General features: G+C 49.8%; 1 protein-coding gene across 1 annotated transcript; it reads right to left on the bottom strand.

Moving 5' to 3' along the window:
• Positions 1-2,017: 2,017 nt before the first annotated feature.
• Positions 2,018-13,309, bottom strand: Prpf19 (pre-mRNA processing factor 19). Its single transcript, XM_070032224.1, has 16 exons — positions 13,095-13,309; positions 10,855-11,004; positions 10,615-10,691; positions 8,785-8,926; positions 8,629-8,702; positions 8,437-8,499; positions 7,065-7,106; positions 6,886-6,960; positions 6,470-6,545; positions 6,255-6,364; positions 4,767-4,922; positions 4,497-4,566; positions 4,233-4,318; positions 3,827-3,997; positions 3,589-3,694; positions 2,018-2,512 (listed from the first exon to the last, which is right to left on the bottom strand). Exons 1-16 carry the CDS (start codon positions 13,111-13,113, stop codon positions 2,415-2,417), a joined length of 1,515 nt encoding a protein of 504 aa, XP_069888325.1. The 5' UTR covers positions 13,114-13,309; the 3' UTR covers positions 2,018-2,414.
• Between the last annotated feature and the right edge of the window lie 223 nt (positions 13,310-13,532).

Here is a 13,532-nt window from a genome sequence, read left to right as displayed (position 1 = left end):
TCAAAGCTTCACAGCACACGTGTCCACGGCAGGGGCCACCCAGACACTGTACAGCACCACTGGCTACCAGTGCAGAGCAGGGGCATTAGTAGCCAACATTTCTGTATGCTCTCTACACATATTCATTAGCTCAGGCAACTAAAAAGCCCTATCAGGTAGGCGCCAGAAAGGTCCTTTTCAGATACAGAAGTTCAGCCACAAAGGCACAACACAGAAAGCTGCAAAGCTAGAGAGACTCTTGTACTGCACTGCCCCCAGGTGACTGCTTATATTAGTGCTCCAAGTTCAAGCATAAGATAGATGACCCCAGAGACCCCAAGGCTCCCCTGGAGCAGAACACAGTAAGCACCGATTCCATCTTCAGGCAGCCCTTGAGAATGTGCATTAACACAAAACACTAGAAACCAATGGATGGTTTCTGTATTGTGCAAGCCCTGAGCCAACTGCACTCCATAATACCCCCCAGGCCATGCCATCAACCCCTAGGTTCACAGCCCCAGTACTGCCAAGAAAGAAAAAAATCCCTTAGGGCTGGACTCGGTAGCTCATGCCTGTAATTCCAATTACTCAGGAAGAAGAGATTGGGAGAGGCTAGCCCAAAAGTTAGTTGAAACTCCATTTGAACAAAGTAAGCTGGGCATAGTGGCATATGCCTGTGTTGCCAGCTAGTAGGAAGCACAGATAGTAGGATGCTGTCTCTAGGCCAGCCTGGACAAAAATACGACCCTGTGTGAAAAATAAAGCAAAAGGGCTGGGAAAGTGGCTCAGTGGTAGAGTGCTTGCCTTGCATGCCTGAGGCCCTGGGTTCAATTCCTCAGCACCACATAAGAAAAAAGCCGGAAGTTGTGCTGTGGCTCAAGTGGTAGAGCGCTAGCCTTGAGCTGAAGAGTTGAGGGACGGTGCCCAGGCCCAGAGTTCAGGCCCCACAACTGGACCCCAAAAAAAAGAAAGAAAAAGAAAGCAAAAAAGGTCTAGGGGCCTAGCTCAAGGAGTAGAGCAACACAGATCAGAAAAAATACACCAAGTTGACCGACACAGTTAACTAGTACAATCACTCACACCTCGAATCACAGCTCCAAAGACTGGCAGCAGATTGGTGAAGTTTCTCATGATGGAAGCTGAGAAAGCACCGAACTCTGCCTCAGAGCTCGGCCACTTCCAAGGGGCTCCAAAATGTGCACTGCCATGGCCTTCCCCAACAGCTGACACCTGGGCTGCGCTAAGGCAAGAGCCGCAAACCACCCGTCGGTACACAGTGGAGGTTTTCCTGCTCAAACTGGAAGAAACAAGGTATGGAAGTTAAAATGCTTCTTCACTGCAAGGATCTCTGAAGTGTTCGCTAGCTTCTAGGCATGGGCGCCAGGGCAGGTAGAGCCAGCTCTGCTCACAGAACATGCGTGGAAGTCATGCACCAACAAACCCCACAGCTCCCCTCCCAGCACAATCTCCCCTGGATACTGACTCCCCACCCACACACACAGCATTCCATCAGGATGGCCCTTGTCAGTGGTTCTGAGCATGTATCTCCCTCCCTGGGCTACACGCAATGCCCACCACACTCCACTGGCATCCATCCTGCTACACACATCTTGTTTTTTCCCTCCCATCTGCCACTCTCCTTTCCCTTGAGCTTCTCATCCTTCAAGACTGTGTCCTTTTCCCTTCACTGGCCCTTCATGACCTGATGTAAAGCAGCCACAGGAAGCTACATTAACCCCTCCACACATATCTGTCACCCGAACTCTCAATTTCCTGTTCACTGGCTGACTCTCCTACAACCAGTTCTGCATCAACTAACTGTATCAACTCCAGTCAGTAAAACCCCCTTTTTGGTCTTGGCCAGCTGCCAACAAGTCTCTTAACCATAGCAGTCAAAGAATCCTGATGGGCTCACAGCTCCTCAGCAGCAGGCCTAGGCCCAGGCTGGGATTCCTGGTAACCAGTGCTTGACTTGCCCTTCCCCCCACCACCCCTCCCCCACAAGCTCAGATCTCTGGTACAGACAGACACAGGGGGCTTATTGTTTTCTTTTTTTAATGAAACTATATCACTGCTTACAAAAACCTGAACAAGCCCTCTTGCCCGCCCGCTTCACAGTTCCCTTGGCTCAGCCTGTGTCACGGGAACTGAAACAAAGGGAGTATGGAATAGCTGTCACCACCAGGGGAGGCTCCAGGTTCCAATCCTGAGCCTTTCTAGGATGACAGCTCTGCCGATGTCACGTCTGAGCCTGTGGAGCCTGGAGGCTGCATGGATGAGGGTGTTCCATGCCCCATGGCTCTCAGGCCATTAACCAGACCAGAGTGAAATGGTATGAATGTTCCTACCTCACATCCCCCCTCCCCCAAAAAGGTGCCCCCCCACTCCCTTCCCCTCTAACTCTAACCCACTGCTACTATAAGAAGGCACAGGGCCTACAGGCTGTAGAACTTGAGGCTTCTGTCCATCCCGGTCGAAGCGATGAACTTGGCGTGGTGTCCAAAGGCCACCCCCGTAGTCAGGCCACTGTGCTCTGGGGAGAGAGGTAAGAGGCAGGTGTAAGAAGGCTTGTCCCTGTCTTCCTTTAGGGCTGGCAGCATGGAGCTCTCGGTGTCACCCTGCCAGTACTTAGCACACTGCACAGTACTGCTAGTTTATGTAGTCCCTGGCCAACTAAAGGACAGAATCCTGCTCACCATTCCCCTCCAGTGCCCCAGCACCTGCACAAAGCAAGCACCCCACTCTTCACTGGCAGCATGAATGAGTATAGGAATGTCAGTCCCCCTTCTTGCCTGCGTTTTCTGGGTAACAAATTCATTTCAGCTGAAAACCCTGGTGTTCATTTTGCTGGTTTATGCTTAGCTGTAACTTCTTGCTTGTAACTGGAGAGGCCTATGAGCTTCTTGGTCCTCAAGAGGCTCCAACCTCAGGGCAACTGGGCCCCAGAGAACACTGGGCCAATGACAGCTGAGGTTAAGCAACCCTCTCTGTGGGATCAAATTCCTTCTACATTTTGGATGACATGTGGAACCCACCAGCTCGCCCCTGAAAGTCTGCCCAGGCCCCCTAGGCTGCCACCCTACCCAATGCAGCTCCAAAGCACAACTCTGGACCTAATGTGGAGCTGAAGCCATGGGCTTCATAATTGGGCTGTGACTCCTTTGGAAGACAGACACACTGAGCAGGGCTAGGAAAATATGAGGAGTGAAAAACAAACTAGAATCTTGCCTGCAACCTGCTAATACATTTCATCACTAAAAGAAGCTAGCCTTTATTCAGCATCTAAATGGCTTGCTGCCATGCATGCAAGCTCCATACTATCAGCTGGCACACTGCTGAGCCAAGAACCTCACGTTGAGGATGAAGCAGCTAAAGCTCTGAGGTCAAGACACAACCCCATGTTCACAGAACTATAAAGTAGGAAATCTACTTAGGCACTGTAGTTAGTAAATATTGTACTGAGCTCAAAGACAGAACAATTGCCTAGCACACACCAAGCCCCAAGTTCCACCCCAGCTACAAGAAGAGAGAAAAAGCAGCAGCCTGGGCAAAGCTATACCAAGCCCAGAGCTTCCCACAACCTTAGAATAAGCTCAGGGCCAGCTCTACCTGTAAAGTGAAGAATCTCTGTCCACTGTTTGCAGATGTAGATCTGGACATCTGTGCCCCCAAGGGCCAGGTAGGTGCCACTCTGGTCAAAGATCAGTGACTTCACCTGCCAGAACCAGAAAGAGAGATTAGCTCACAGGGAACAGGAAGTATAGGGCAACATGCAGAAGGAGCTAAGTTAGTTCAACAAACAATCAATCAATAGGGAGAAGTGAACAATTGCTGGGGAGGGGCATACCTCAAAGTTGTTGTCCAGCTGCAACGTCTTGAAGTTCTTAAGCTTACGCAAGTCCCAAAGCTTGACAGAGGAGTCGTCAGCTGCTGTGGCCAGGTAGTAGCCGTTCTCTGAGAAGGCGATGCTGGTGATAGGACCTGAGTGGCCAGGGAAGTTGGCCACATTGGTGCGCTCCTATAAGTGTGGGGTGAGTGATAAATAGGTCACCCACTGCTCAGGAGAGGAAAGGAAGCAAACTCCTACTTCTGAAGCCTGTGTCATTTAGGAATGGTGTGGACAGCCCAACCCAAGGCCCACAAGCACACACCACAATATACCACACACAGCTACCCATAGCAACACCCCAAGAGCCTGATACCATAATAATTAGATAATGCCTCTAACCCTGAGCTTCAGATTAAGGTGTCACCTTTAAGTCCCAGATCTTGATCTGAGAGTCCATGGTTCCTGTTCCAAAAATAAGCCCATCAGGGTGGAATTGCGCACAGGTGAGAGCTGTGGAGAAGGGAGATGACCTGTGCTCAGCATCCTCCAAGAGAGACTAACAGCAGCCAAGGCTGCCCCTTGTTTCCTATTGTACCCAGCAGCACTAGGCAGGTACAGTGGTCAAAGTGTTCTTTAAAACAAATTAACAGACAGCAAACAAAAGCACCCAGCATCTGAGGTAACTTACAGCAGCCAGAGGCCTCATCTGTCACCTTGGTTAGCACACGCCCCGTCTGGATGTCAGAGAAGGCCCAGTACTAAGAAAGAGAGACAAAAAAGCCAGTGAGAAAATGGGTCCCCAGAGTCTGGTGGCCTTCAGAGAGCTCATGGTACAGCAAACCCTGGCAAAGCTAGCTCCTCCTGCACAAAGTAAACTGTATCCCAGGACCTGGCTGTGGTCGACAAGATGCCCCTTCCTCCTGGAAGTTCCAGTTCAGGGACCTGGCTGGAACCGTACCTGGTCGTCAGAGGAGCTCAGCAGATAGTCACCAGTGGCATGGAGACTGAGGCCTGTGACAGCACTCTCATGGGCGCGAACAACCTGTACACATGAGGTGTTCGGGACTGACCAAATCCGGATAGTGGCATCTGGAGAGGCTGAAAACACCAGTTCCTAAAAGAAAAGCCAAGAGACAAAACATTAGAGGCCAAGAAGAGAAATAGATTAAACAGTCTTGTACTAAACTAATGTAAGCTAACTTAACCAAACAAATGTAAGCTAACTTAAAAACAAAAACAAAACAGTCTTTCACACGGGAAAAGGGATGGCCACAACCACAAACTGCTTCTCCCTTCAGCCCCATCCAGCCAGGAACCACCAAGGCAAACAATGCCTAAGAGAGCCAACCTGAAATGCTACTTTAAACGGTCAAGCAACATTAAGCTTTGTGGTGGCCTTGCCACCTGGTGGCAAAGAAGGTAACTACCACGGACAGGTACTTCCAACAGATTTCCATGGCTAGTGAAATTGAGGAATGGAATTCTTTATTTAGTTTGCCACGTGGAGCAGGTATTTCAGCGACCAATTAATTTTCAAAAAGACCTGGGATCGAGGGAGAACTTCCAGTGTTTACTTCCCATTGTTTTGGTAAAAATATTTGGTTAGGAGGTTAAGTCACAAGATAAAACTGCCATTTTTTTTTTTGGGGGGGGGGTCCAGTCGGGGGCCTGAACTCTGGGCTTGAGCACTGTTCCTCAGCTCTTCAGCTCAAGGCTAGCACTCTACCACTTGAGCCACAGTGCCACTTCCGGCTTTTTGCTTACATGGTGCTGAGGAATCGAACCCAGGGCCTCAGGCATACAAGGCAAGTGCTCTACCACAGAGCCACCTTCCCAGCCCCATAACTGCCATCTTTTAACAGTCAATTTGACAAAAGACATAACTACTACTACCAAGTAAACAGAAAAAGTTAATTTGAATGAAGTTTCAGTTTAATAAAAAATATGCTTGCTATTCTTCAGTCTCCTACTACCCAAGGTCAAGAGAAAAGCATCGTTGTCATGCACAGACCAAACTGCCCTATAACTAAAACTCAAATTCCATGGAGATGATTAATCTGGCCTAATGAGCTCTTTTTATTCTGAAGGTTATCCAGAGGTTCTCATCCTTCTGAAGCCACCTCAGTGTCAACAGTCAATGTTTAGTTTAGACCCCTTTCCCTGAAGGAAGCATGAATCTATCTTCCTCAGACATCTATCAGCTGTCTTCTGTAGTTTATATTAATGTTTCAATAAACACACTTTGTCAAATAGTATTTTGTCTCTCCTGCTGGCTTCAAGACTGCTGTCTTAAGAGAGCCTTCATGGAGCGCAATCTCTGCACTGAAGAGGCCCATAAATGCCCACTTGTAGTCAGAACTTCCTCTGCTTTACTTCACCAAAGAGACCCTAAGCCTCCGAGACAAGGTTCAGGAAAGATGAAACACAGATGGCCAGGAAAACTCACCTGAGAAGGGTGAAACACCACACTGGTGACTTTCTTGGTGTGGCCTTTGAGAGTGGCCAGGATTTGCTCAGAACTCTTATCAAAGACAACAACATTTTTATCTGCACCTCCTAGAGAAGACCCAAAAGAGACCAACCATCAGTACACTGATCCCTTTGCAGAAGAAGGTCATTCTGTCCCCAGGACCACAAAGAGGACCAAGCCCACAGACTCACCAGTGAGGATCTTGTTGGTATCGGAGGGACAGAGATCCAGGGCAAGGATCCCAGGAATGCTGGCGCTGTGCAGCCCCTTTACAGAGAGAACCACGAAAAATCCAGTTATGGCCAAATGGAAGCAGGCCAAAAAGCTACACAACTCCCCCACTTCCAATCATCTCCCCAGCCAGGCAAACAGGAGTGACTTTTATTCCTTATCTATTTAGTTTGGCTTTCTGCCTGGAGCCAGCAACTTCCTCATTGTATTACTGGGAAATGCAGAGCTAAGCAGGCAGACTGGCAATTCAGTATCCAAGATGAGGTACAAGTCCACAGCCCTCGACAGCTTTTCATTCACAACTCCCCATGCTACCTCTGTCTCACCAGACTGCTGGGAGCTTGTTTCCAAGTTAAGGGGGGACCCAGCTACTTACCACGTGGGATGCCACCTGCCGGTATTTGCTGAGCTCTTCTGGCTTCACCAGTTCCTCAGGCACAGTCTTCCCTCTCTAACAAAATGCAATGCCCCCCAAAGAAAAGCAGCAATGAGTGCCAGACTCAATGACTCTCTTCCCCAAGAAGCCAAGTCTCCTCCAGCTCTGAAAGGACTTACCTTCTTACGCTCCGTGGTCAGCACAGTGGCCTTGTCTTGTAGCTGTGGGAGAAAGGTGGGAAGGCTCAATGTGAGACACATAATCGTGCCAGCACACCAGATGCTAGCCATATCAGGATTTTCTCACACATCGTTGAGTTCTATGTTGAAGGTAAACACTCTTCTTTACCCTGGCCTTATATGAGGCGAGTGTTCAGGACTTATTTCACATAAGAGTAGCTGGAACCGTAAAGAAGAGAAGTCACCTGCCCAGTCCACAGAGGTAATAAATGGCACAGGGAAGACACCCTCCAGCTCGGTGAAACTCTCAGATTTATGCCCCATAGGTGAGAACTTGGATTCATGGGCATACCTGAGCAGCTCAGAAATACACTATCAAGCCCCATGAGGGAGGAAGGGACCTGGGTTGGAATCAGAAGCCCAGCACTGTCTCTTCTACGCTATGTCTTTGAATCTCTGTCGCAATTCCTCATCCATAAAGATAAAAATTCCAAGCCTGCCGCCGGTGGCCCACCCCTGTAATCCTAGCTACTCAGGAGACTGAGATCTGAGGATCTCGGTTCAAAGCCCGCCCAGGTAGGAAAGTCCATGAAACTCTTATCTCCAGTAAACTGCCAGAAAACTGGAAGTGGCACTGTAGCTCAAGTGGTAGAGCACTAGCCTTGAGCTGAAGAGCCGAGGGTCAGTGCTCAGGCTCAGGCTCAGGCCCAGGCCCAGGCCCAGGGTTCAAGACCCATGACCGACAAAAAAAAAAAAAAAAAAAAAAAGAAAGTTCTATCCTAACAGGAAAAAAAGATGAAACATAATGCAGTCTAGTATCTGCAAAGAATTCTCATCTGAGCAAAATGTATTGATTATCAGTAATTAAATTTCTCCTCCAGGCCTACAAAGGAGTTGTTCCAATGTTAGAAGCAAGAAGAATGAGACACAGCAAGGTTGGCTAAATGAACAATAGGCATAAAGCTTATAAGCAACAGCACCAAAATACAAGTCTGGGCAACCTGGTCCCAGAATCCATGCTCTGCTGTACTCCATGCTCTTCCCCACGCACGGATTTATTATTGGCAATGGACCCAAGCCAGGTGATAAAAAGTGGGGTTCACGCCAGGCGCTGGTGGCTCACACTTGTAATCCTAGCTACTTGGGATGCTGAAATCTGAGGATCGCAGTTCAAAGCCAGCCCAGGCAGGAAAGTCTGTGAAACTCCAATAAACCACCAGAAAACCAGAAGTGGCTCAAATGGTAGAGTGCTCGCCTTGAGCTGAAGAGCTGAGGGACAGCACCCAAGCCTAGAGTTCAAGCCCCCGACTGACCCAAAAGAAAAAAAAAAGTGGGGTACACGACACTCCCACCATGTGAGAGCATGATTTACCTTCTGGATAATCTCGGGAGTCATTCCCACCAGCTCGCCCAAGTCCATGGGCTCACCTGCGCCCTGCAGAGAAAAGAGGCAAGGGTGAGAAACGCAAGAACACTGGAGACAAGGTGCTCTCCTGCTCTGCACAAGAAGAGCTATGTGGAACACTGCACACAAATGGCTGCTGGCAGGCGGGGGAACACTCACCACAACACTGGGCTGTGAGCTTGGCACAGCTTGCGGCACGATGAGACCAGCTTGTGGTTTCAGAGTAGCCAGAGCTGCGAGAAAAGACAATGTTAGAAAGAAGCCGTTATGCAGCAGGGTCTATCCAGGGTGGGGACAACTGGGGACAAGCCGCACCTTCTCGGGCAGCAGTGACCTCCTTGGTGAGACGGGCAATCACACGGCAGGCAGCATCGTGCTGGTAGAGAGCGTGGGACAGCTCCTGGCGGGTCGTCTGCAGCTGCTGGCGCAGGGTAAAGCTGTGCAGCATGACAGCATCCTGGGAAGGGAAAGGTCACTGGGAGGGGGAAGGGGTCAGGCCCTGAGAAGAGATCAAACTTCTGCCCCATACAAGTGAGCACACAGACACAAGTGGGAGCCGCCTCCCACTTTCTCTGATTTCCCAGCAAATAGTTATGTGTCACCTCTCTAAGAGAGTAACACTGCTGTCATTTTCACTATGTGAGGGACTAAACCAGATTCATTCATTCATTCATTCATTCACTTATTTAGTGCTGGTACTGGGGCTTAAACTCTGGGCCTGAGCACAGTCACATTTTTTAGTTCTGGCATTCTACCACTTGACTCACAGCTCCATTTCTGGCTTTTGGGTGGTTAATTGGAGAGAAGAGTCTCACAGACTTTCCTGCCCAAGCTGACTTCAAACCTAATCCTCAGGTCTCAGCCTCCTGAGTAGCTAAGATTACAAATATGAGCTACTAGTTTCTTGACCTTATCCATTCACATGCCAGGTGTTCCTATTAGTCATGAAAAAAAGTCCCTAAGGTGAAAAGTTCATATTTTCTTTTTTCCCCATAAAACCGAGAGACATGCGTAATCTATTTTCTGTGGTCAGGAAAATCAGGACTAAGAGACTGAGCAGCATGTCTAGTCACATAGTTAGTAAGCAACAGAGCAAAGCTTGGAGCCCAGACTTGCATGATTTCAACAACCAGGACCCTCCTGTGCTACCATCCTGCTCCTCAAACAAGAAAACAAAGCTGCTAAGAAAACAAGGGTACAGGGCTGGGAAGGTGGCTCAGTGGTAGAGCTTGCCTTGCATGCCTGAGGCCTGAGTTCAATTCCTCAGCACCACATAAGCAAAAAGAAAAAAGCCGGAAGTGGCGCTGTGGCTCAAGTAGTAGAGTGCTAGCCTTGAGCTGAGGGACAGCGCCCAGGCCCAGAGTTCAGGCCCTACGACCGGACCCAAAAAAAAAAAGAAAAAAGAAAACAAGGGTGCAAGCCGGGCGCCGGTGGCTCACGCCTGTAATCCTAGCTACTCAGGAGGCTGAGATCTGAAGACCGAGGTTCAAAGCCAGCCTGGGCAGGAAAGTTCGTGAGACTCTTATCACCAATAAACTGCTAGAAAACCGGAAGTGGTGCTGTGGCTCAAGAGGTAGAGCACTCGCCTTGAGCTGAAGAGCACAAGGACAGCACCCAAGCCCAGCGTTCAAGCCCCACGACCAAAAAAAAAAAAAAAAAAAAAAAAAGAAAACAAGGGTGCAACCAGATGCTGGTGGCTCAGGCCCGTAATCCTAGCAACTCAGGAGGGTAAGATCGGAAGATTGTGGTTCCAAGCCAGCCTGGGCAAGGAAGTCTGTGAGTCTCTTATCTCTAATTAACCACCAAAAGGCCAGAAGTACAGCTATGGCTCAAAGTGGTAGATGGCTCAAAGTGGTAGACTGCTAGCCTTGAGCAAAAAAGCTCAGGGACAGTGTCCAGGCCCTGAGTTCAAGCCCTGGGACCAACACAAACAAAAATAAAAAATAAATAAGGGTGCAATTAAATGGTAGAGCACTTGCCTAGCATAAGCGAGGCCCTCGGTTTGGTCCCCAGTAGAAGAAATGGAAGAAGGAAGGAGAGTGAGGGACAGAAGGAAACAATGCTCCATTCTTCTAGCCCACAGGTGGCAGTCCAGTGATGCACTCTACTAGAGTGAGGGAGACAGAGTCTCTTCCAGGAACTCACCCACTCATCCTGCAAGGCTTTCAGAATGGCTGGGATGCTGGTAGCAGAGGGAGGTTTGGGCCGGATTGGGTGAGCAACTGCCAAGAGAGGGAAAAAAGGTATGAAGAACCACATGACCCAGATTCATCCCATCCCCTACTGCCTTTCACTTTAGCCACTGAGAGCCATTATCAGCTCCTGCATGATACCAGCTGCACCTGCCACCCTCCAAGCTGAGCAATGATGGCCCTCAGTAGGCACCTTTGATGTCAATGAGCTGCTCCTCCGAGAGAGGCTGGTTGTTGATAGGGTCTGTACCATTCTCTGCAATGTACTTCTCAATGAGCCGCCGCTCATACACATGATTAGAGACAGGGGACACACATGGATGCTCTGGCACTTCATTGGAAACTGCAGAGGAAAGCAGGTAGTGAGCTTACGGGGAAAAGGAAACTTGGGCCTAGGGGATTCTTCATCTGGCCCTAGAATGCTTTCCACCTACTTAACTGTTTTCTCCATTAACCTCCTGACAGCAAGAGAGTCAATAAATGATTACTAATACAACTATGTGCCAGGTATATAGATGGCAGTCAATAAGCCCTGCCCATCTCATTTTTGAACAGAGATATCTAGGCACATGATGGAGATAGAGATGTCACTCAAATCGCAGCCATCCATCTCAGTCTAAAGCTCTGGATGAATCATCAGAGAAATGTCAAAGCAATGTGACAGGCACTATATTAAGCATGTTCAGTGTTTACTAGGTGCAGATCATGGCTTTAAGCTCGTCAGACAAGATCATGAGCCCTTGAGGACAGGGATTTCAGCTGGTCTCTGACCTCCAGTACAATGCAGATGCCCAGAAGGCACTCAGTAAACAGCTAGATGGTAAAGGAATGAGTGCTTGAGTACTGGGGCTCAAAAGATGATACCTCAAAGTGTGCAGCTTTTGCATGCTGTGTACACTGAACTAGTAAGAGATTAGAAGGCCTCATAGGGAGGATCAGAACTTTTGGCCCTCCTGTCCTTGGGGCTTTCTTGAAACTTCCCATAACCAGAAAAGGCAGGCTAACCTCCGCAGGAGAGTGAAGGCCTTCATACTCCAAGGTGTACCTAGTGTTTTGAAGGCTGCTTGAAGAGTTTTTACTACTTATGAGGCTTTTTATCTGCACAAGAGTTTTTATTTCCATCTAATTCTCTTCACCCTGTCGTTACTTGTCACTACTATGTCACCCTTCCATAGCCCCAAGCTTCCATTCTTTTTGTAGTTCATGGTGCTCTATAAACTCCCCTTCTTGAATTGAAGCCTCCTATTTCAGAGGGCTCCTGTGCCGACCCATGTAATGAAATATAGTCTTTCTCCTGTTTATCTGCCTGCTATCAGTTCATCTTACAGGCTTAATCAAGGAATCAAGATACTGTTTTCCCTCCCCTACAAGAGAAAAGTTAGTGCTGGGCAAATAAAACTAAGCTAATGAGCTTTTAGAAAGAAGCCATGCAGGCTGGGAATGTGGCTTAGTGGTAGAGTGCTACCCTAGCATGCATGAAGCCCTGGGTTCGATTCCTTAGTACCACATAAGTGGTGCTGTGGCTCAAGCTTTGAGCACAGAGAGGCTCAGGGACAGAGCCCGGACCCTGAGTTCAAGCCCCAGGACTGGGGGGGAGGAGGAGAAAAAAAAAAAGAAACCTTGCAAGTGTAAATACTTTGTAAACTATAATTGTTTTCAGTGTGAGAACCCCTTTTCTGTTTATTGTTTCCTTCCTTTACGTCTTTGGATTAAGGGGGGCGGGAAAGGATGGGGAAGCTAGTAACCTGGTGAAACATGAAGAAAGGAAAAGACGTGTATGCCAAAAAGTAACAAGCAAGTGAAAAACCATGGGTTTAGGGCCATGAGTTTAAACCATGAGTTAAGGGGATTCTTGGGAAGATAATGGGATTATAGTCTTGGAAGCTTGTGGCAAACGAATAAGGGGTTTATAAATGGGCGTTGTGTCAAACACCCGAACCCCAGCCGCTATCTGCTTAGAACTCGTCGTATGAGCTTTACGAGCCGCACAAAGCTCAGATGACCCAGGCGAGGCCTCCTCACACAAGCCCCCGGGGCCAAGTACTTTCAAACTCTCAGAGGGGGAAACCGAGGCCCAGATCCTGGAACCGAACCTCGCGGTTGGGAGACGGGTCCCGGCCAGGTCCTCGCGTTTCCCACACCGGGAGCCGCTTCCCCGGCGTGGGGTCCCCGCCTGAGCCCCCGTCCCCACTCTGTAACGCCGAGGGGGTTGGCCTCGAATGACCTCCGCGCCACGACCCTGCCCAGGAGCCGTGCAAACCGCGCCAATGCACCCCGCCACGGGGCCCGGCGGGGCGCGGGAGGCTGACAGGCCGCAGCTCGGCCCCGCAGACGCCCCTTCCCGCCTTCGCCCCGACCTCCGGCTCGCCACGGCCGCACAACCCTCGGGCTCCGCTCTCGGGCCTCCCGCGACCCGCCGCGGCCAACACTCACTGGAGCAGATGAGCGACATGGCGCCGCCTCAGCGCTCCGAATCGCCTCACACGGGGCTCCCGGACCAGCTCCCGAGCTTCCACGGGCCACTTCCGGTTCCCCGCGGCTTCCGGGAAGCGCGAGCACCGAGCCAGGCGGCCCAGCGAGGCTCGCGTAGCGCTTCACGTGGGAAGGGGGCCGGTGGCGCGCCTCAGCCTTCAACACCTAACGGAAACTGCCCTGTCCCAGAATGCAACCCGGCAGGAAGAGGCCCTCCGCGGAACGCTCGGCTACTTCCGGATGGATTCGGCTTATTCCGGAGCAGGTTCCGGAAGGCAGGAGGCGGGAAGGCGGGCTGAAACTACATTTCCCAAGATACAGTGGGAACTTAAAGGCATAGCCGTTCGGCAAGTTTTAATTTTTAAATATTGTGAAAGTGATGCACTGAAGGGTTACAGT

The sequence above is a fragment of the Dipodomys merriami genome, unplaced genomic scaffold (genome assembly GCF_024711535.1).
Source record: "Dipodomys merriami isolate MVZ:Mamm:240054 unplaced genomic scaffold, mDipMer1.0.p SCAF_21, whole genome shotgun sequence".
In the NCBI taxonomy this organism is placed as follows: domain Eukaryota; kingdom Metazoa; phylum Chordata; class Mammalia; order Rodentia; family Heteromyidae; genus Dipodomys; species Dipodomys merriami.
Note: the sequence above shows the minus strand (reverse complement) of the source record. Positions and strands in the feature narration are given on the sequence as shown.

What these genes read in the sequence shown, in the direction of transcription:
- Prpf19 (XM_070032224.1), bottom strand. An exon ending in GGTCACTGCTGCCCGAGAAG is followed by an intron (nt 8,703 to 8,784) that starts GTGCGGCTTGTC and finishes CTTTTCTCGCAG; the next exon opens with CTCTGGCTACTCTGAAACCA. An exon ending in AGCTGGACAACAACTTTGAG is followed by an intron (nt 3,695 to 3,826) that starts GTATGCCCCTCC and finishes TGGTTCTGGCAG; the next exon opens with GTGAAGTCACTGATCTTTGA.